At 32.7% G+C, this 23,643-nt stretch overlaps 1 protein-coding gene and 2 long non-coding RNA genes across 5 annotated transcripts; 2 read left to right on the top strand and 1 right to left on the bottom strand.

Annotated features, from left to right (window-relative positions):
* Positions 1 to 7,138: 7,138 nt before the first annotated feature.
* On the bottom strand, positions 7,139 to 8,340 carry LOC145125454 (uncharacterized). The gene is made up of 2 exons (XR_013716001.1): positions 8,150 to 8,340; positions 7,139 to 7,875 (listed from the first exon to the last, which is right to left on the bottom strand). It is a non-coding gene; the product is annotated as an uncharacterized LOC145125454 (long non-coding RNA).
* A 3,126-nt stretch (positions 8,341 to 11,466) lies between these two features.
* LOC145126144 (uncharacterized) lies at positions 11,467 to 13,255 on the top strand. Of its 3 annotated transcripts, none has more exons than XR_013716353.1 (5): positions 11,467 to 12,080; positions 12,193 to 12,276; positions 12,423 to 12,550; positions 12,726 to 12,815; positions 13,001 to 13,255. It is a non-coding gene; the product is annotated as an uncharacterized LOC145126144 (long non-coding RNA). The 3 variants fall into 3 exon arrangements; XR_013716352.1 differs by having other exon boundaries at positions 12,392 to 12,550; XR_013716354.1 differs by having other exon boundaries at positions 11,468 to 12,080; positions 12,486 to 12,550.
* A 7,638-nt stretch (positions 13,256 to 20,893) lies between these two features.
* On the top strand, positions 20,894 to 22,992 carry LOC145125933 (putative F-box protein At3g16210). The gene is made up of 2 exons (XM_079061338.1): positions 20,894 to 20,996; positions 21,779 to 22,992. Exon 2 carries the CDS (start codon positions 21,779 to 21,781, stop codon positions 22,865 to 22,867), a length of 1,089 nt encoding a protein of 362 aa, XP_078917464.1. The 5' UTR covers positions 20,894 to 20,996; the 3' UTR covers positions 22,868 to 22,992.
* Positions 22,993 to 23,643: the final 651 nt, after the last annotated feature.

The raw sequence follows: 23,643 nt of genomic DNA, 5'->3' as shown, positions 1-23,643 counted from the left end.
TAAATAAAAATCGAGCGTTATTTAGCCGAAACAACCTAAACGAGAATCGAAGGTCTCGTCAATAGTAGTACAACGGTAAAAAGACAGACAAAAACGAACATCGGATGAAGAAGTTATGAATTTTTAATGGATTTTCCTGTCCCGGTCTATTAAAAAAATAAATCAAAATTAGCCGACGAAGTCTAAACGAAAGTTGTAGAGTATATCCGAAGCAGGTGAGTCATCCGAAGAGCTGGACCAATCCGAGGCCGACGCGTGCCCTTCTCCCTTTTCCTCCGGATCCGAGCCTCGCACTATATAAGGGAGGGTGCGAACCCTCCCGGTTTTTGTTGGAATTTTGCCCATTTTCACCTCTGAATTAATATTACTTTCATTTCAACTTCCCCCGAAGCCCCAGAATCGTATCCAACACCCGAAATACGTTCTGAAGTGCCCGAAGAGCCTGAGAAATTTATCTTTTCGGTTTGAAGTGCAACCCTTGCAAGACCCGGTTTTCAATAAATCTTCATCGAAGAAACTTATTTATAGGAACGAAGTGCTGCCTAAATTACTATTTTAACCCCCGATTAATTCACAGTGAGTTCAATATATAGGAACAATTGTATGTTATGTGTTATATGTGCTATGTGTTTTTCAGTATTATTATTCCGGGTTATTTTCCTGTGTTATTATTTCGTGCTATTTTGATCGAAAAGTTATACCTTTGACCATGTGATCAGTGAAATGACTTAGATTCACGTTGGTATTGGTGTGTAGCCTCTAGCCATGTAGAGCATGTCTCCGTAAGAGAATGACTTCTATTCTATGGCATTGGCAGAAGGTTAGACAGGTCTGAAAGCCTGAAATCTACCAAAATGTTTAATCAGAAACTGTATGTCTTCTGTGTCATTTGGGCCGAAGCTTTATTGATGTATATCAAGTATTGAAATTGTTATGTCTTATCGATTGTATATCTTTGAACCAAGTCATTGATTGTTATGGAAAACTTGTCACATGATTTCACATATGCCTTTTTTGTTCCTCCTTGCTTCTGCCATATTGATGTATATATATGGCATAACGTTATATTGTATCTATTATCGAACTCACTAAGCATCATCGCTTACCCCTCTCAATGTTTAATAATTGCAGGCGATAAATAACCAGTATACTTATATACTGATAGAAGATTTTGAATAGTTTGAAACTATTATATTTAGTGCTCATGTGTATATAAAACTATAGTATCCTGGTTAGTTATGTAATATATATAACACTTTGTAATAGTCGGTTTGTATCCAGAAGTTTGTAATCGCATTATCAATGTAAAATATTGTTTATAAATATGCATGTAGCATGTTTTGGAGTAATAATGTGTAGTGTATGAAAGGGGTTCTTTCAATCATGGTATCAGAGCAGTAGTTTAAGTGAACTAAATATCACAGATTGGTATTTAGACGTAAACTATTGGAAGTTCAATATATGAACTGATTCTTTATAAGTATAGGGATACAAACCATAGGAAAGACTTAAGTGAAGTATTAGGTTATATTACTCCAAATTTTCAGAGCAATGGTTGAACAAGTAAGTAGTCATACACCAGAAGTTGGTGGAGATCCTCATCCTAATGAAGGAGATACTCCAGTATCCCTTCGAGAGGAGCGACTCCTGGGTAAACTCACGGGTGTTATTTGACAGACTCTCGAAGAACACAAGAAGGATAATAATAAAGGCAAAGAGAAAGACGTTGGAGAATCTTCGGGAGAGAAGGAGAGACATCCCTCTTTCAAAACTTTTAAGAGCAGTGGTGCTACAGAGTTTGCTGGTGTCCTTATTCCTATAGTTGTTCTTACTTGGATTCAGAACACAGAGAATGTATTTCGTATCTCTCATGTGGATAATGAAGACAAGGCAAATTGTACTTCTGGAATGCTCATCGGAGAAACATTAGTCTGGTGGGAAGCAACGTATGAAGCTCTCAACGAGTATGACCAGGAGAATTTATCCTGGGAAATGTTTAAAACTCGTTTGTTAGGAAAGTATTTTCCTCTAGATATGACGAGAAGATTGGAGAAAGAATACTCGAGATCAAACAAGAAGGAATGACGGTGAATGAGTATGAAACTCAGTTCAATCAAAGAGCACAGTTTGCTACAAAATATATTCCAACTGAAGACGATAAAATTCAGTTATTCATGGAAGGATTACGATATGAAATCCGCGATTTTGTGATCAATCGGGATATTCTATCATTTGATAAAGCTGTTGAGTATGCTCGAAAGTGCGAGCATGACTTGGAGATATGTGGTGCCACTCTTTCTGTTTCAAAGCATCCATGTATTGGTTGAACTACTCCTGTTTCCTCTATTCCATCAACTCGATCTATTCGACCAGACTCAAATTCAAGGGTGCAATCTCAATGTGCTTTTTGAGGTCGCGGTCGATCGTAATCTTTTTCTATGTAATCGCCAACATGTCGCGTTTGTGGAAGGAATCATCTGGGTCAATGCAAAATAGACAAAGAATCAATTGTCTATTATGGATGTGGAGAAATGGGCCACATAAAGCCAGCTTGCCCAATAAAAGATGTTACTTGCTATGCATGTGGTATTACTGTCCACAAGAAGTGTTACTGCCCTACTCTTTCTAGTCAAATGGCGGGAAGTCAAGCTTCTGTACAACAACCAAAGGGTACTCCAACTAAAAAGGAGGAGGTGCCAAAAGCTAAAGGTCGTGCATTCCAGATTACAACAGAGGAGGAACGTGAGGACCTGAACGTTGTGACAGGTACATTTCTTGTCAACTCTAGACCTGCTCACATCTTATTTGATTCTGGTGCCTCAGATTCTTTTGTATCTCATGAATTTGCGCATTTTTTCAAATTTCTTGCTATGCACTCGCGCAACCATTTCACATAGATACTGCGGGAAATATATCATTACTTGCTGATAAAATCTATAGGGATTGTGTCATAGAAATTGAAGGCTATAATTTTCTTGCCAATCTGATCCCTATTTCCTTGCCCAACTTTGATATTATTCTCGGCATGGATTGGTTGTCAAAGAACCACGCAGAACTCTTGTGCTACGAAAAGATGGCACGCATTCCCATCAAAGGGGAAGATCCTGTTTATGTCTACGGAGAAGAAAGACTCAAAATCTTAAAAATAATCTATTTCCTGAAAGCTCGTAAATTTATATCGAAGGGATGTCCTATCTATCTAGCCTACACAGTTGATATCTCAAAATAAGAGAAGAAAACTGTAAATGATGTTCCCGTTGTTAACGAATATCCTGATGTTTTCCCCGATGATTTGCCTGGACTTCCTCCGGACAGGCAAGTAGAATTCCGAATCGACCTTGTGCCTGGTGTTGCTCTGATTGCAAAGACTCCTTATCGTCTTGCACCAGCTGAGATGAAGGAAATGATGATCCAACTGCAGGAATTACTTGACAAAGGCTTTATTCGACCAAGTACCTCTCCTTGGGGTACTCCAGTATTGTTTGTCAAGAAGAAGGACGGATCAATGCGAATGTGTATTGATTACCGTGAGATCGTGAGCTGAATAAGGTGACCATCAAGAACAAGTATCCACTACCTCGCATTGACGATCTGTTTGATCAACTTTAGGGTGTTAGCTATTTCTTGAAGATTGATTTGAGATCTGGTTATCATCAGTTGAAGGTACAAGAATAGGATGTACCGAAGACTGCTTTCCGTACTCGTTATGGGAACTTTGAATTCCTTGTCATGCCGTTCGTTCTGACAAATGCTCCTGCTGTATTCATGGATATGATGAATCGAGTATGTCGTCCAATGCTCGATAAATCTGTCATCGTATTCATTGATGATATTCTAATCTACTCGAAGTCTGAATCTGAACATGCCGTTCATATTCGTGAAATATTAGAATTTCTTCGAAAGGAGAAATTATACGCTATGTTCTCGAAATCTGAATTTTGGCTTCGCCAAGTTCAATTTGCCGGACATGTGATTTCTTGTGACGGTATATCCGTAGATCCTATCAAAATCGAAGCCATTCAGAATTGGGGAGTGCCTCGTAATGCTTCTGAAATTCGCAGTTTCTTGGGTCTCGCGGGGTATTACCGGAGATTCATTAAAGATTTCTCACGTATAGTTGTACCTCTTACACGAAAGGAAGCAAAGTTCGAATGGGGTGAATCCCAAGAAAAAGCTTTATCAACTTTAAAAGATCTCTTGACTCGTGCTCCGATCTTATCACTTCCCGAAGGTGATAATGATTTCTTCGTATATAGTGATGCTTTTAGGTTGGGACTCGGTTGTGTGTTGATGCAACGTGGTAAAGTGATAGCCTATGCCTTAAGACAACTGAAAGATTATGAAAAGAATTATCCCACTCATGACCTTGAACTCACTGTAGTAGTATTCGCCCTAAAACTATGGAGACATTATCTATTTGGTACGAAATGCTAATTGTTTACTGACCACAAAAGTCTCAAGTATATATTTAGTCAACAAACTTTGAATATGAGACAACAACAAGCCATGGAGCCGATCAAAGACTACGACTGTGAAATCTTGTATCATCCTGGAAAAGCCAATGTAGTTGCTGATGCTCTTAGCTGAAAAGTTTATCGTAATAGTATGTGTTATACTATTATTCACACTACAGTGAAGTTCACTATTCTTGATAAACTAAAGAAATGGCAAGTAGAGGCTTTAAAGCCAGAAAATGTGAAGAAAGAAGAGATGGTATATTATACTGATGCTTTACTTGATGATCCCCGAGGATTAAAAGTATTTAAGAATCGACTGTGGATTCCAAAGATTGGCGGGTTAAGACAGAAGATTTTAGATGAAGCTCAAAAGTCTAAGCTGTCAATACATCCCGGTACAAGTAAAATGTATTATGATGTACAGGCTGACTATTGGTGGCCTGGATTAAAGAGAGACATTGGAAAATACGTACAGGAATGTTTGATATGCTTACAAGTCAAAACAGAACACCAAAAGCCTTACGGAATTCCAGAAAGTCTTAGTGTTCCCGTACGGAAATGGGAAGAACTGTCTATGGATTTTATTACCAAATTGCCAAAGACTGCTAGACAGCATGATCGCATTTGGGTAATTGTTGACCGCCTGACTAAAAGCTCGCATTCTCTTGCCATGCGTGAAACGGATCTAATGGAGAAGTACGCACAAGTATACTTGGATGAAATCGTTGCGAGACATGGTGTGTCACTAAAGATTATTTCCGATCGTGACACTCACTTCACTTCGCACTTTTGGGCGAGTATGCAACGTGAATTGGGATCTCGAGTTGCTCTCAGCACAACTTATCATCCCTAGACAGACGGTCAGGCGGAGAGAACAATCCAAACAGTAGAAGATATGCTTCGCGCATGTATCTTGGAGTTCGGTGGTAACCGGGACAAGTACTTACCTCTTTTCGAATTTTCGTATAATAACAATTACCACACTTCAATCAAAATGCCACCATATGAAGCATTATATGGATGTAAATGTTGTACTCCATTATGTTGGCGTGATTTAAGACAAAAAATCCTTGGAGGCCCTGAAATGATTCAAGACACTACTGATAAGATTCAAATTGTAAGAGAAAGAATGAAAGCGGCCCAGGATCGACAAAAGTCATATGCAAAAAAGAGGAGATGACTAATAGAATTTCAGGTGGTTGATTTCGTAATGCTGAAGGTATCCCTATGGAAATGGCTTATGCGATTTGGAAAGAAAGAAAAATTAAGTCCTAGATTTGTTGGTCATTTCAAAATCATCCAGAGAATTGGTAAACAAGCATACCGCTTGGAATTTCCTGGAGATTTGGCAGGTATTCATGATGTGTTTCATGTGAGTTATCTGTGCAAATGCTTGAGAATTTATGACGAAACGGTCCCGTTATCCGAGGTGAAATTGGATAATAAGTTAAGATATGTAGAAGAACCTGAAAAGATTGTAAGGAAAGAACGACTGAATTGCGTAATAAAGAAGTGGAGTTGGTGCTTGTCAAGTGGAAGCACCATCGAGGCCCAAATTATACTTTGGAAAATAATAATGAGATAAGAGCAAAATATCCCTATTTATTTTAATCGATGTAATTTCGGGGACGAAATCCTCAAAAGGAGGAGGTATTTATAACAAACACGTTTTGAAATCGTGTTTTGTAATTTTAAAAGTGAATAATATTATATAATTATGAATGTTGAGTTCTAACGGATAGTTTTCACTATATTTGAAGTAAAACTATGTTTAGAATCACTCGGAAAATATTGGAAGTCTTATGAGATTCCAATCAAAGGTTAAATATTGAAATTTAACGAAAACATAAAATTTGAAATAAGTAAAATTTTATTATTGAAAATTGTAGATAATTTCATTAGAAACATTTAGGCAAAAACCTCATCGAAATCCGAGTTATAACGAAGAAGTTATGACCAATCGAAGATTCGCGACAAAACCGGCAAACACTATTCAGCGTAAAAAAGTGAGTTTTCAATAAACCACTTTTTAGCCTTAGGGGTTGTTTGGCAGTATCTGAATTTTTAAGATCTGAATTTTTAAGAGGTTTGAATTTCTAAGAGGGTCTGAATTTTTAAGATCTGAAATTTTAAATGTTGTTTGGTTGGAGCATCTGAATTGCAGTGTTGAATGATAAAAATGACCATTTTACCCTTCTATGTTATTTTTTGCTGAATTCAACGTTTTTATTTATAAAATAACCGAATAAACTTCTTGAATAATTATAAAAAAAATAAAATCTAGGTTAACCATAAATCAAAATTAAACACAAATACAAGTCAAACATAAATATTTTCAAATCCATGAAATCATTCTATAGAATATTTTTATTATATTCAACAAACTTTTTTTTGCATACACATACCTTCTTATCTTTTAACTTCTTTTCCATCTTAAGTTCATCCAATTTCTTTTGTTTTCTCTGCCAAATATCTCATCTTTGCAACTTAAGAAGTCCAATAATTCATCAAATGCATCTCTCCAACAAAATTCAGCACATATTTTCAGTTAAACATATTACATAGCACATTTTCAGTAAATAATAGCATTTTTTGAGCAACACAACACTAAATTCAGCAAAACAACACAAAAAGCAGCAAAACAACACAAAATTAAGCAAAAATAGCACATTTCTAGTAAATGCAGAAATCAACACTTGTTTTATAGAGTACTTTCAACAAATCAACACATATATTGCATAAATCAGCACAAAATTAAGCAAAAACAGCACATTTCTAGTAAATGCCGAAATCAACACCTGTTTTATAGAGTACTTTCAACAAATCAACACACATATTGCATAAATCAGCACATCTATTTCAGAAATCAGCACCTATTAGCTTTTCCACCAAGAAATCATCACATTTTTTAGAGTATTATTTCAGCAAATCAACACATATCTGCAGAAATCAACAAATCAACAGGTATATTTCATAAATCAGCACCTATTTTCTTTTCCAGCAAGAAATCAACACATTTTTTCTAATATTTTTCAACATATTTTTTACCAAACAATTAAAACGCTATTTTTTGAGCAACACAACACTAAATTCAGCAAAACAACACAAAAAGCAGCAAAACAACACAAAATTAAGCAAAAATAGCACATTTCTAGTAAATGCAGAAATCAACACTTGTTTTATAGAGTACTTTCAACAAATCAACACATATATTGCATAAATCAGCACAAAATTAAGCAAAAACAGCACATTTCTAGTAAATGCCGAAATCAACACCTGTTTTATAGAGTACTTTCAACAAATCAACACACATATTGCATAAATCAGCACATCTATTTCAGAAATCAGCACCTATTAGCTTTTCCACCAAGAAATCATCACATTTTTTAGAGTATTATTTCAGCAAATCAACACATATCTGCAGAAATCAACAAATCAACAGGTATATTTCATAAATCAGCACCTATTTTCTTTTCCAGCAAGAAATCAACACATTTTTTCTAATATTTTTCAACATATTTTTTACCAAACAATTAAAACGCTTCACTTACAGCAACAAATCAACAAGATATCAGAAAAAAAACAAAAGAAAAAACACAATGCTCTTCATTAATATAGATTTCAGCAAAAAAAAATAATAAACAAGAGAAGAAAGAGGAGAAATAGCGATTCCTGAAGAATGAAGCACGAACCTGCTTTATCGCTGAAGGACGGTAGCGCCGGAGGTGAGGCAGGGTGGTGACGGCCGGAGAGATACAATGGGGAGGAGCGGTCTCTTGTAGATAACGAAGGTAGAGAGCGAGCAGAAAAAAAAGCGAGAAAGAAAAGGATGTGTGGGTTTTGGTTAGGGATAGAAGCGTCTCTTTTTTTTCAGATGAGGTTTTAGATCTGATTCGGTAAGTGGTGTTTTTCAGATTAAGATGCTATATTAAGTGGTAAACAAACGCTCTTAATCTTACAGATTCAGATCTAACTCTTATTAAGAGGTATTAAGTGGTAAACAAACAGGGCCTTAGTGATCAAAATGAAAGTCGTAGTATTCGTTAAACAGAGAATTTCCATAAAAAGAATGTCCAAATCTGACTTCGTATGAGGAAGTTATGATTTTTCTAAGTTTCGGAATACTAGTAGACAGCTAAAAACTCGAAATAAAAATCGACCGATATTTAGCCGAAACAACCTAAATGAGAATCGAAGGTGTCGTCAATATTAGTACAACGGTAAAAAGACAGACAAAAACGGACATCGAATGAAGAAGTTATGAATTTTTAACGGATTTTCCTGTCCCGGTCTGTTAAAAATAATAATATTAAAAAATAAATTCAAAATTAGCTGATGAAGTCTAAACGAAAGTTGTAGAGTATATTCTCGCCTACGCGTACATATAAAGAACGTCAAAAACAGAGCTCGTATGCGAAAATTATGGATTTTAGAAGTTTGGGACACAAAATTCGAGAAAATCCCGAAATCCGAGAAATTTCGCACGGCTCAGGTTCAGCCATGTCACCCTCGCTCTCTGCTCGCCTCGTGTCCGACCCGATGATTCATCCGATGCGTGGTCCAGCCGAAATCCGACGTGTGTCGCATCCGTGGAGGCGTCCGAAGCGAGCCACGTCGCCCTTCCCTTGCGAGCCGCCCCGTGTCCGAAGCAGGTGAATCATCCGAAGCGTTGGACCAATCTGAGGCCGACACGTGCCCTTCTCCCTTTTCCTCCGGATCCGAGCCTCACACTATATAAGGGAGGGTGCGAACCCTCCCGGTTTTTGTTGGAATTTTGCCCATTTCACCCCTAAATTAATATTTCTTTCATTTCAACTTCCCTCGCAGCCCTAAGATCATATCCAACACCCGAAATACGTTCCGATGTGCCCAAAGAGCCTGAGAAATTTATCTTTTCGGTTTGAATCTCAAACCTTGCAAGACCCGGTTTTCAATCTATCTCTTGGTTTTCATCGAAGAAACTTATTTATAGGAACGAAGTGCTGCCCAAATTACTATTTTAACCCCCGGTTAATTCACGGTGAGTTCAATATATAGGAACAATTGTATGTTATGTGTTATATGTGCTATGTGTTTTTCAGTATTATTATTTCAGGTTATTTTCCCATGTTATTATTTCGTGCTATTTTGATAGCAAAGTTATACATTTGACCATGTGATCAGTGAAAAGACTTAGATTCACGTTGGTATTGGTATGTATCCCCTGGCCATGAAGAGCATGTTTCCGTAAGAGAATGACTTCTATTCTATGGCACTGGCAGAAGGTTAGACAAGGCTGCAAGCCTGAAATCTACAAAAATGTTTAATCAGAAATTGTATGTCTTCTGTGCCATTTGGGCCGAAGCTTTATTGAAATTGTTATGTCATATCGATTGTATATCTTTGAACCAAGTCATTGATTTCACATATGCCTTTGTTGTTCCTCCTTGCTTCTTCCATATTGATGTATATATATGACATAATATTATTTTGTATCGATTATTGAACTCACTAAACGTCATCGTTTACCCATCTAATTGTTTAATAATTGCAGGCGATAAATAACTAGTATAATTATATACTGATAAAAGATTTTGAATAGTTTGAAACTATTATATTTAGTACTCATGCATATATAAAACTATAGTATCCTGTGTACTTATGTAATATATATATATATATATATATATATATATATATATATATATATATAACACTTTTTAATAGTCGGTTTGTATCCAGAAGTTTGTAATCGCATTATCAATGTAAAATATTGTTTATAAATATGCATGTAACATATTTTGGAGTAATAACGTGTAGTGTATGAAAGAGGTTCTTTCAATATATATATATATATATATATATATATATATATATATATATATATATATATATCAAAGTTGTAAAAATCGCTTGACGGTTGCTCGACGGTCGACTAGTGTGAATGGATTAATCGGTATTGGCAAGGATTAATCGAGTATTAATCGGAGACCATAGATTATTAATAAAATATTAAAATTAATTAAATATTAATATATCTTAAGAAAAACAAGTACTTCAAAATTAGAAAATAAGAAAAATTATAATTTGAAAATTTAGAAATACAAAAATATGAACATTTAAGTATAATATTTGAAATTTTGAAAATTTGAAAATTTCGGAGTAAAAAGAAAAGTTGGGTTTTTGATTTTTTTTAAATTCTTTTGACTTTTTTTTTTTTTTTTACTTTTTTGACTTTTGTTGACCGATTAATCCCGCCAAGGCCGATTAATCCCGCTAAACTCAATTAATCTTAAATTTCCGATTAATGTGCTTATCCTCGACGGTTGGAGAACGGCAAACGATTAATCCACGATTAATCCCGATTTCTACAACCATGCTATATATATATATATATATATATATATATATATATATATATATATATATATATATATATATATATATATAGGGTGAGGTTCAATAGAAAACCATAATTAACCAAGGAACCAAGGAACCAATCTTTTTTTCAATTTTTAGAACTTAATTTTTATAAAAAAAAAACTAAAAATATAGAAATTTATAACTTTTTATCATTTTTCCAATTATATCAAATTCGATAAATATTTTTTTTCGTCAAGTACACAATGTGAATCTAATTTCACACGATGAATCCGAAAAATATATTTAACATTCACAATGATAAGTTATGAATTTAGATATTTTTAGTTTTTTTTTCCGATAAAGAATAAGCTCTAGAACTTGAAAAAAAATGGTTCCTTGGAGAACCAATAATTATGGTTCTCTATTGAACTTTTCTATATATATATATATATATATATATATATATATATATATATATATATATATATATAAATAAAAGATCAAATGAGAACAAAAAAATGTTAGAAACACATAAAACCAATTTTTTTAGTGATATAGTACATATTTATAGATATTAAAATTATCATTTTCATCGACCAACAGTTAAAAGAAGCAATGGCATGGTTGTAAATAACAACTCTTATCCTAGTTTCATAAACACTAATAATATCTTGAAAACCAGATCTGATTCTTACAATTTTCAAAAACTCAATCTCTTCCTTCCTTCTCTCTCCTTCTATCGCCGGCATCCTCCTGCAATTGTTGCCGCCACTAATGTCCGCCTCATCACCGGATCGTCGGAATCTAAGTTGGCACCAGTGTACCCATCCAGATATGTTAGTTTTACTCTGTATGCACCAAATCAACCGCTAGCATCATCCTTTTGCATCTCGAGATCTGTGGACTTATGTCGCTAATCGCCACCACCAACGATGACCATAAGACCACCGATGATATGCTAGGCTTGATCACGAGCTCCTACGAGCGCTGTAGATAGATCTATAAGTGTCGGTGAGTGGTGAGGCCAGATTTCAGAGCTCCGGTGAGTGGCGATGCCAAATCTACGAGCTCCGGTGAGCGAAAACTCTGCCTCCTCTGGCGAGTGACGGTGGTCCACTGCTATCGTCTCCTTTTAGTCCTGGTTCGTCTCTGATTACATACAACTACATTGTTTATCTCCGACCACCACTAGCGCTGCTCGCCGCCCACTATTCGCCAGAGAAGAAGCAGCTTCATGTGCTTCAGGAGAAGGAGGCATTTATGCTAGAGAGATAGATTCATGTAATATTTCAGTGCTTTCTTTTAATTTTCTGTGAGTGTTATCATCTATAGATACTAGACATGTTATAGCTTCATACATGTTTGCCTTTTGCTTTCTATTACTGCAATATAGGACAATATAGGACCTGCAATATAATTGAGCAACTACACCGATTCCTCTGTTCTTCGCGATCTTCCAATTTCCATTCGTGCAAAGGTAGACTTTCAATCTTTTTCTTATTAAGACATTTTATGCTCTGCAATCATTAGAATTATATGTTTAATGATATTGTAAATGTGATTCTTTACATATATCTCAAACGCTATACAAGTCATACATTGAAAAAGTTTCACTTTTCAAAGGATGCTCTTTGGAATTCATAAATCAAGTTGTAACTAAAGTGCATGAAGAGTTTTTTCTTCCAGGGGAAGTCATTATGGAACAAGGTAATGCGGTTGAGCAGCTTTATTTGATCTGTCATGGTGAACTGGTATAATTTCCTTCTCTTTTTAATTAAAATTAGTAAAACTTGTGGTTTTTTAATTAAGAATTATGAAATGAAATTATATATGTATAAGAGGAAATTGGGATATGTGAAGATGGATCAGAAGAGAGTTTATGTGATTTAGTGTCTGAAATGGTGTATTAAATTGTGACTCTTATAGATCTGATCAGATATGATGTTTTATGGTGATTATGGATATGATGTATGTGGTGCACACAAAGTGTTTGATGGAATGTCTCAACCAAATTCAGTAAGCTATTAAACTGTGAATATATGTTTTTAATGTATGAATTTGTGAATATTTAAGTTATTAAGTTGTGAATGTGTGTTTTTTATACACTAAGGTGTGAATTAGTGTCTGGGATATTGAATTAATATGTGATTTAGTGTCTGAAATGGTGTATTAAATTTTGAATTCTATTTTTTTTTATCCAGATCTGGTTTTTGAGGGAAGGATGTTGGCGGTGTTGGCACAAATTGTTGGTGGTGTTGATGCTGGTGGTGGTGGTAGAGTAAGGATATTTCTATTTCTCACTCATTTTCTTTGTTCATTTCAGATAAGTTATAATCTTTTATGATTCATGTATACATATTTTTTTATGTTGGCTTCTAAAATATGAGATATTTATGCATGTATTAAACTATGAATGGGTTGTTTAGTACACTGAAATATGATATTATACCTGTAAATGAGTTTTGAATGTATTGTATGAAACTTTAAATTTTGTGTATTAAGCTGTGAATTTTTATTTACAACTTAATATAATAAATTCATAATGTAATACACATAATGCCTTCAGATATGAACGTATACATGTAAGTTTTAAGTTGAGAATATAGTTGTGAATATATATTTTTATTTGTATTAAACTGTAAATTTATCGTATTAAACTGTGAATTTTTTGTATTAAAATTTGAATTGATTGTATTAATCTGTGAATTTTTTTATGGAATTTGTTTTTGATTCTATAAGAAGAAAGAATAAATATATATATGATATTCTTTAATTTTAAATAAATTACAAACAATTTAAACTATGAGTATTATTAAATTAAACTTTGAATAAGCGATACCCTCTGGATCTAAAAGTAAAAATGTATGTTTTAAGTTAAGAGTATGTAATTATTTGCATTAAACTATTAATTAGTATATTAAGGTATGGATTTTATGTATTAAATGATAATTGATTGTATTAAGTTGTGAACTAATTGCATTTGTTGTGATTTTTATTATAAATTTGTGTTAAAATATGAATGATTCATGTATGAATTTTTGTATTAGTTTTCTTGTAAATATATTTATTTTTTATGTGTATAAGTATGTAAGAATGCATTAGTTTTTATAATTGTTTTACATTAAATTTAAAATGAGTGAAATAGGTTTGTTAAATTGTTAATGTATTATTTAAGCTGTCAATGTATGACTTGATGTATAGATCTGTTTTGGAAAGAAGATGGTCGCGATTTTGCCATTTTCTTACGAAAAAGACAAAAATCAGGATTTCAACATATTTACTGATACTCACTATACATGTTTACTAATAAAATGAAGGTTTTTAGGGTTCTTAACTTTTTTTGGTTCTCATTTGAACCACTCCCTATATATATATATATATATATATATATATATATATATATATATATATATATGACATTTTAATAGGCAAAAAAAGATTCTAAAAGAATCATTAAATTAGTAAGTTGTAATTGTGACAGAATAATTAGGCAGAATACATACAACTTAGTAAATGTTGACATAATACATACAACATAGTAAATTAGCAAGTAACATAAATTTATTTCATGACCATTCCTTTAGTTAGGCATGTCGAAAATTATGATACCTAAATAAAAAAAACTTTAGTAATTCTGTTGTAATGCATGCCACATGGTCAGACTCTCTTTCAGGCATTTCCACAAGCATTTGTCGTGCACTTCTTCTCACACCTAAAACCAATTAAACCAATCTTAATCAGCAATAATAAATTGAGCAGATATGTTAGAAAATTAGTCATGATTGTTCAAAGAAACGCATGAATTATACCTCTTGGAAAAAATTTAATAGATACAAAAAATAAAGCCAATGATAATAGTAAGATTCAAAACTTCAAATTATGGTGCAAACCTGTAAAAAGGAATAAAAGAATATATGATTAAACTCTCAACCCACACCTATATTTAACTGCAAAACGGAATACAATCATTACTTCATCTTGGAGTTATTATCTACAGTTAGAGAAAAAAGGTTTTTTTACCTTTTGATAACATTTAACTACTTGTTTATGCTCGTTTGCACCTTTTAAAGCTTCTCATGTGAAAATCATCTCAGATTAATATCCCAAAAATCGACCAATTGCACCTTTTAAAGCTTCAGTTATAACTCCAACGATAAAAACAGAGAACAACAGCCATGTGGTAATTAATCAACACATGAACATAAAATTAATCTAATTCAATACATAGAGGATAATGAGAATGAAGTTGAAAGATTTGATCACCCAACACTACATGGTAAAGATCATAAACATCTATTCAACGAAGATAGAATGCCAGGAAGATACTAATTGGCATTAAAACTGAATATAGCTACTTGAAGGGACATGAAATAAGAGAAATCAACACTGGAATTGCGTTTGTATGTGGAAGATGGAGAAGATTAACTTACTGGAACAAATCAAAATGGGATGGTGCTAGGCTTCATCGGATACTTGAGATCGGCCATCATGTATTTTCCGATAAAACTATGGAAAGGATGGAGAAGACCTAGAAGCCCCATGATCGCTATTAGGAGGACCGGAGGTAGGCGGTGGATACAAGGAGGAAGGCAGCCGGCGACAGAGTAGGTGGCAACGAAGGGGAAGGAGTAGGTGGCGGCGATCGGTGATTGAACGTGAAATAAAAATGTCGATTCCTTTTGTGTTCTGGTGAATCTTGTAGGGTAAAAAAACCTGATTGCAATTTTATAGGGATTTGATTTGATTTTAATTTTGGAATTTATTTAATATACATACAATAATACTAATTTACCCTTATTGATTTATTTAAAAATTTAATTTGTGCTAAATTCTGATTGGTTCATATATGCACACAATATTTGTTGAAAATATTTGAACCTAACTCTATCTCTACCCTAATAAATGAGAATGATTTTACCAAATGTCCTCTCATGCAATTAGCCACATGTCATTTTTTCATAATTTTGAAATATATTTATTTTCTACTTGTCAATTACTTCAATTTTCATTTCCAAATATATCATTAATTTAGTTTCCATAAATTAAACCTACCATAATGACTATTAATTTTAAATTTTAAATTTTAAATTTTAAATTTAAATTAAATTTACAGTTTAAACATTTGTGTTTAACATTTTGTTATAATTAATCCGTTTAGTACACAGGTCTGATAAATAAATATATAATTTTAATTTTTGCATTTTTTTTCTCATAATTTTCATTTATTTCAAATTTCAAATTCAAATAAACTTTTTAATCGTTCATACTTAACATTTTGTTTTAATCAATCCGTATAATATACGGGTCTCACAGCTAATATATATATATATATATATATATATATATATATATATATATATATACTATCTTATAAAAGAAATCTTACTATTTTCTAAAAATAGATTGAATATAATAATAATATTTTTTTAAGACGTTCAAACCATTAAGCTAAAAGTACAAGTAACCATCAATAAAATAATATTAAATTTTAAACTCAATTCTATTTAGATTAAATTGTACAAAAAAATAATACATAATTACAAGTATCCAATCCAGTCATTAAAGATGTTATTTCATTTTTGATGGGGCTCTTTATCTTTACTATCTCTATTTTATTTTATTTTACCTTCTCTATTTTATTTTACCTTGTCCTCCGCCTTTATCTTCGGAAATGAATCCCAAATTTGAAAACTCCGATTCTCACTCGTCCCTTTCGTCTTCATCTCTGATAAATTCAAGATATACGTTTCTACTTCATCATCTTCGCTATTCATAGGCTTTCTTGATCTAGGGTTTCTATATCCCTTATAAAAACCCTAGCCCCAATCCTGCTCATTGTCGTCATCACCAACCATCACCCCTGCTCATTCTCGCCACCAACAACCACCACTCCTGGCGGTCAAACTGCTAACCACCACTTGGTAACCCTTACAACTATCCATCATCATCGTTGTAACAATCCATCGTCACCACCTCTATCGAACCATCTACCGTTTGCTGCATTCCTTTCTCGCCATTCAAGAAAAGCTCCAAAATGTTGAAAACAAGAATGGAAAGTTATGGGTTCTGTCAAATCCAAACTTGGTTCCTGGTAGTTTTTCTCATTTTCAATTATCGATACAACCTCTAATTTTGTTTTTGTACAATAATTTTGGTTATATTGTTTCTAATTGGTTTTTTGTTGTATGTATGGTTTCTAAAATTCTTCACCTATAAAGGATTAATTTGGTTTTTTTGGATTTTTTCTCCGCTTATAGATAAACCTCTCTCCAAATTCATCATCCTTTCTTCTCAATCTCTCTAAACCCTAGCCACCACCGTTTTCCATCTTCCTTATCTCCATCTCTTCCACCCCCGATAAGAAACTATAAAGTAGCTGCCAATCAACACCGAACTTCGAACATCAAAGACTAATAAAAATGAGAAAGAGAAATTCAACTATTTTCTGCTTCAGGGTCGTAAACAGGTATGTCTCTTATTCATGATCGTATATGGGATAGAACCAAATTATATCGATTCAGTTTACGAAACGATTTGAAAACCTAAATCTTGGTTTAGTACCGCATACGATTCGGTTTTCAAAATGATTTTTAATTCCTTTTCCATTAAATCTTTGTACGTCTCCTTAAGATTTCTCTGTGCAGTCGCTTTTCCCTATCTATTTCTCTTCTTAGGTCGGGTTTTATGGGCTTTATGGTTTATTGTTTTCTTTTGTTGCAGTTCAATTTGATGTTTATGGTTGGTGTTTGCCTCTACAAGTTTTATAACAATTTGCTAACTTTGTGTCATTGTATGGTTTTAAAACTTATACTTATTTGTGTGTGTATGTCGATTTTGTAGATCTATACACCAACGTAATTTTGGCCCAGAGACGCCTCAATAATCAGACACAAAAAATAGTAAGCTTACGTTATATTTTTTTTCAAGAATCTTTTCAAATTTCAAATTCGGGCCATATGATGTTTTTGAAAGTCAAGGGCATAATTGTAATTTGAAAAATGTTAATTTTGGTTTTAGTAGCATGCAACTGACTGTTAAATCTAAATTTGTGTATAATGAAATGAAATTGTATGCTTTATTGTTATTATCCCTATTGCTCTCAGTTTCTAATTGGAATTCCCCATTTTTGCAGTGAACTGATTGTGTCACATATAAATAAAAAGAAAGGGGTGTAATTTATTTGTAATTTTGATTAAATTTTCTTTTTTATCCATTTTCGTGGAATCTTCATTGTAATTAAAGGTGTGTATTCTATTTGTAATTTTGATCAAAGTATCCTTTTAATCCATTTTAATATTAGATTTAAGTGTTTCAGGCATAAGAAACATGACATGTTTATTGAAGCCTATGGTTACATATGCTAGGTATTTTAAAAAAGAAAAAGGATTTGACGCATGACATTTTAGGGAGTAGGGTAACCCCACCATCTTGCTTTACTATGGACATCATTTGTGGGCTGAAAGGTCAAAAGCCTTATATAAAAAAGTGTCATCCTAAAAAATAGTGGTTATGTATATCATCATTTATGTTGTTACTCTTAAAATTCGTTTATTTTTATTTAGTTTTTGTTTGTTTTCATTTCAAAAAAATTAAAATAGACAAATAAACATGATTCGAATATTGATGTAATTATTGTTTTACCCTTCAAGAATGGTTCAAGGTCACACATTTTGAATCTCATTTTTTTTTCAGTCTGCAACTGCTGTGGTAGGAGGTGGAATTTTGTGAAAATGGGCTAGCAATGACTATCGGTGATCTGCATATGCTGATTTTCAACATAAGCTTGTTAAGAGGTGATATTTTGAATGAACGACATGCTGCTTGAAGTGTAAGTACGTTTCCATTATCAGTAAATGAATATAAAGATCTTTTTATTATGAGTAAAGAGTAAAGTAGATTGTCTATATTGGTAAAAGGAGTAAATCATGTTTTTATTTCTCACAATTTGCCCAATAGGAACTAATATTTAATGTTTGTAATTTACTGTTGAAAACATTATTATAAGTTGAAATGTTTTTTTGGGAAAGGATCCAACGATTCTTTTAGGATGAACTTCAAAATGTTTATTTTACCATTTTCTTTATTTTCTCTAGATTGCACAATAAGCTTTTTGTGCCTCTTTTTGCATTTAAACGACTAAACTATTTTATGTTGTTATCAGTATCCTATTTGCTTCAAAAGTCAACATATTTTACTTTTAATTGAGGAACTAATGCATTGTTTTTCGGCTTCAAGGTCAACATATTTTACTTTTAATTGAGGAACTAATGCATTGTTTTTCGGCTTCAAGGTATGATATTTAAAGTTGATTTTAAAAAAGACGAGATATCCTTTCAACTTAAGGAAGGTCATTGGATGACCATAACCACAAATTACATAAATAAAGGAGATTTAGAGACTGTATCAACGAGCTACAAAAAAAAGTTCAAGTGACTTTTAAAGCTAGGAAACAACATTGAACCATCCTCAAATTTAATGGTAGCCCTTCACTTGATTGGCGTTGCATTTTTCATCAAGATATGTGTAGTCAAGTAAAGATGGGTAGAGTTAGCATGATCCTTCACTTTCACTGCAAAATCAGTTGATTTTTGTTAACTTTCTTGAAAAATGTTAAGTTTATGATGTTGATCCTATGTGACAAAATGGAACAATTTAAAAAATTACTTCATGAGACTTTTATATTAGAATCTTAGCATATGTTTGGTTGATCATAATATCTCAATTGTCGCAAACAGGGCTCAAGAGATCTCAACTGGTTTATGTCAACCTAATGTTTAGCATATGTAACTATGTCTAGGCATCTGAACATAGTTAAATTAATTTTCTCACTCCCATTAATTTTAAGACAATATGTATATGGTCATAGCATTTACATATAATTAAGCCATATATGTCCATATGCATATATGATGCATGCAGTTGCAATTATGGATTTTTATTTTTATTTTTATTTTTTGTTTTCATGTTAGTGTTAGGGTTGGATACTTCTAACCTAGCATAACACAAAATCGAAAAATTATTGGCAAATGATGACATCAAATGGAATTTGACATTTCTTGTATTTAACCCATGATTTTTAGAAAATTCAACCAATGTTTTTTACACAACCTAAAAAGGTACGTACGATTCATTAGAATTGTGTAGAATTGCGTAAATATGGATGGTAGTTTAACTTTGTTACCTAACCATTTTTTATTTTTTATTTTTTTATTTTTTTTGCTTTTTACTATTTTTTAGAAATTTTAAAATACTTGAATTATTCCTTTATTTTTAGACAATATGATGTTTTTATATAGTTAACAAAATCAAAGACATTTTTGTAATTTTTAAAATTAACGACAATTTTACATCTTTATAATAAAGGAAGCTCAATATGCGAAAAAAAAATTAGTGACCATTTCGTTTAAGATGAAAAAGAAGTTACATAACAATAAAATTTAGGCTTTAGTTATGTATTTATGCGACCTAACAATTTTTTATTAAGTTATATAAAAAAGTGGGGATCTTAACAATTTATTCAGTCGTTCTAATTTGCTTTCCGTTTATACCATAAAAACATTTTTCTTATAAAATAAAGATAACATCTTAACATAAATAAATTAATCTCAATAGTAAAAGCTAAAATATTTCAACCAACTCACCTACCCCAACATATACGTCTACAATCCAAATATGTCAAAAAAAAAAAAAATACCGTTCAGCCTTAAAATCTCCACATTCGCTTCATTTTATTACGTGTTTATATTTTCCGAATATGACATGTTTTCGAAAAAAAAAATGAATGAAAGAAAACTAATGGTCGTCCGCCGGTGTGGGTGTCCTGCTAGTATATATATATATATATATATATATATATATATATATATATATATATATATATATATATATATATATATATATATATATCATTTGCATTTAAAGCAAAAACATCTGTTATATAACTAATTTTAAATAACAAACGAAACAAAAATATATACGAAGTAAATATGAAATAGATACGAGTTATAGGGCCCTTGAGGAATTGGTCTTACATCCCAACATAAAACCAAAAATATATACGAAGGAAATATGAAATAGATACGAGTTATAGGGCCCTTGAGGAATTGGTCTTACATCCCAACATAAAACCTATCTTTTCTTGCTAAATCTTTTTCCTTCTTCGTCGTGATCCGGTGTTCCTCTTCTTCCTCTTCTCTGGTGAGTGGTTTTGTTAATTCCCCATTAAGATCTTATTTTTTTTTTTGCTTTCAAGTTTATGTATTGATGGCTGTAAAGATATTCAGATTTACCGACATTATAATCACGTATGGAAGATATTTCTTTTGAAAGTTTATTAGATAATGTAGTTAATCATAACGACGATCAAACTTTGGTAATTTGAATCTGTTTTGTATACATAGGACATGAGCAATCGGTTCATTGCATTTTAATAAATTTATCGATTGCAAATATGACGAACAAAATTAAATCGAATTGTATCTCGGTTGCAAATACGACAAATCAAATTAAATCCAATATATATATATATATATATATATATATATATATATATATATATATATATATATATATATATATATATATATAATTGCCATGTGGCTTTCCTTCACAACCAATTACTTTTTCCATTTTTTCTCAGTTTTGAGTTAGTTTGTTAATATAGATGCATGACAATTGGACCTAGATCATGTAACATAACTCTATTATTATTAATTTTTTTATTGTAAATATATTAATTACTTGTGTTGGAGTTATTCTTGCTCATTAGTAACACCGTCAATCTTAGTTGATGAACATCTGGTGCATCCATTTACAAAAACATGAATATATATATATATATATATATATATATATATATATATATATATATATATATATATATATATATATATTGACAAGAATTCTAAACTTATTCAAACAGAGAAGAATTTTAATTGCACCCTATTACAACTGACTTTTATATTGTTGGAAAAATGCAGATGACAGATTATCTATGCGAAGAGTTGATTGTTGAAATATTTACAAGACTACCACCCAAATCCCTCCTCCGATTTAGATCACTCTCTAAATCGTTATATACTTGTATTTCTAGTCCCCAGTTCATACGCTTGCACACATTCCGCTCCCCACAAAAAATCCGCTTCACGCATGAAAATATTGACAATAATAAAATAGCAGAAGTCGTTTATACATTACACGGAGAAGACGAATTGCCATTGTGTTTGTGTCCCAAACGCGGATATATTGGTATAACAACAACAATTCCGTTTCCTTGTAGCAATAGGTTCAGAACTGTTGGTTCATGTAATGGAACTTTCTGTTTGAAGACTAAAAATGGTTTGACTCTATGGAACCCTTCAATCAGACGCAAAGTAAGAGTGCCTGAATGTCCTCGGAGTTCTGAACTCGCTTTGGGAGGTATTGGGTTTGGATTTGACCCAATCAGTGATGATTACAAAATTGTTTGGATATCATATGAAAAAGACACTTCATTTGTTTATGCGGTGAAGACGGGCACTTGGTGTGAGATTGCTTCCCCTAAACCTGAGTTTACTTATGTGCGACGTGAGGCGTTTTTATTTAAAGGAGTATTGCATTGGGAGGTAAATCATTTTGACTTGGACTTTTCTTGTATACTGACATTCGATTTGAGCACTCATGTTTTTGGTATGATTCCATTTCCTGGATTGGCTCCGGACTGGTTGACGACAAGACTAACAACCATCCAAGATTCTCTAGCTTTGATTTGTTATCGCATGAATATTGATGATAGTTGGATTCTGGTATGGAGAGATGCTTCTTGGTCTGTGGTTTTTAAATTGGGAACAGGTAAACTTCCAGTTGATGGAGCTTTTCAATTCCAACCACAACCGCAAACGACCAACGAGTGTAATTTGTTGCTCACTACTTATGGGGAAGGGTTCCAAATTTATAATCCCAAGACAGGGTTGCGATCAGAAGTACTTGGATTCAATGCTTCTTCTAGTTTAATAGACTTTTGGGAGTGTGTCGAAACACTTCATTTGTTAGACATGGGGGAGGCTGCTTGCGAAACAACTCAACTATGAGGAAATTTTTTACAACATTTGGGTTTTTGACGCATTTTGATTACCATTTTAGTCTTTATCATTGATACAAAAGAGTTGATGTTACTGATTCCTTCATTCTATTAATAAAAAACCGAATATGTAATTTCCCACTTCTTTGCCAATAAAATGAGATCTTATTGAGGCTGTTTTAACGGCTAGACTTTATATAAATTGAACTTCAAGAAGCAGGAATTACATTGTACAATATACAAGGTTGTTGGCCCATGAGTTCCATATCAAATCCCTACACCATTTAGCTTTATTTTTAAGCCATAGAATGCTCAAAGTCTTGACCTCATAAGTTAGAGTAGACAATATCTTCACTTTGCTATTGAAAATCATACCGTGCCTGTACGTCTATATGGTCAATAATAGCACCCTTGAAATCGCTTCAAAAATATATTGAGACCTGTTTTCACACCATAAGTAGAGTTTATCCCTAGGAAGGCATTAAATGAGTCGTTCAATATAGAAGTCCATGAAAGCATTGCAAAGCGGACACATGGTGCATGCGATGATTACCCCCTATGTGCGAGGTTGAACCAGGTGAACAATCTATCGAGTCTCAACTACTAAATGAGGACGTTTATTTTGTTGGGAACTACCTTAGACCAATGAGGCTAAAGTTGTTCATTGTCAACAGTCGAAAGGTAATAAAATTATGCTGCATTTATTTATAATAATGTCTTTTTGTCTTCTTGATTCTACGGGCTGTTGGCCCTAATGATTTCTAAAGTATTGTGGAAATAATTGTA

The sequence above is a fragment of the Lactuca virosa genome, chromosome 7, assembly GCF_052849685.1.
Source record: "Lactuca virosa cultivar CGN04683 chromosome 7, Lactuca_virosa_CGN04683_v6, whole genome shotgun sequence".
Classification (NCBI taxonomy): domain Eukaryota; kingdom Viridiplantae; phylum Streptophyta; class Magnoliopsida; order Asterales; family Asteraceae; genus Lactuca; species Lactuca virosa.
The sequence above is the reverse complement of the archived record's forward strand: the minus strand, read 5'-3'. Positions and strand labels throughout refer to the sequence as shown.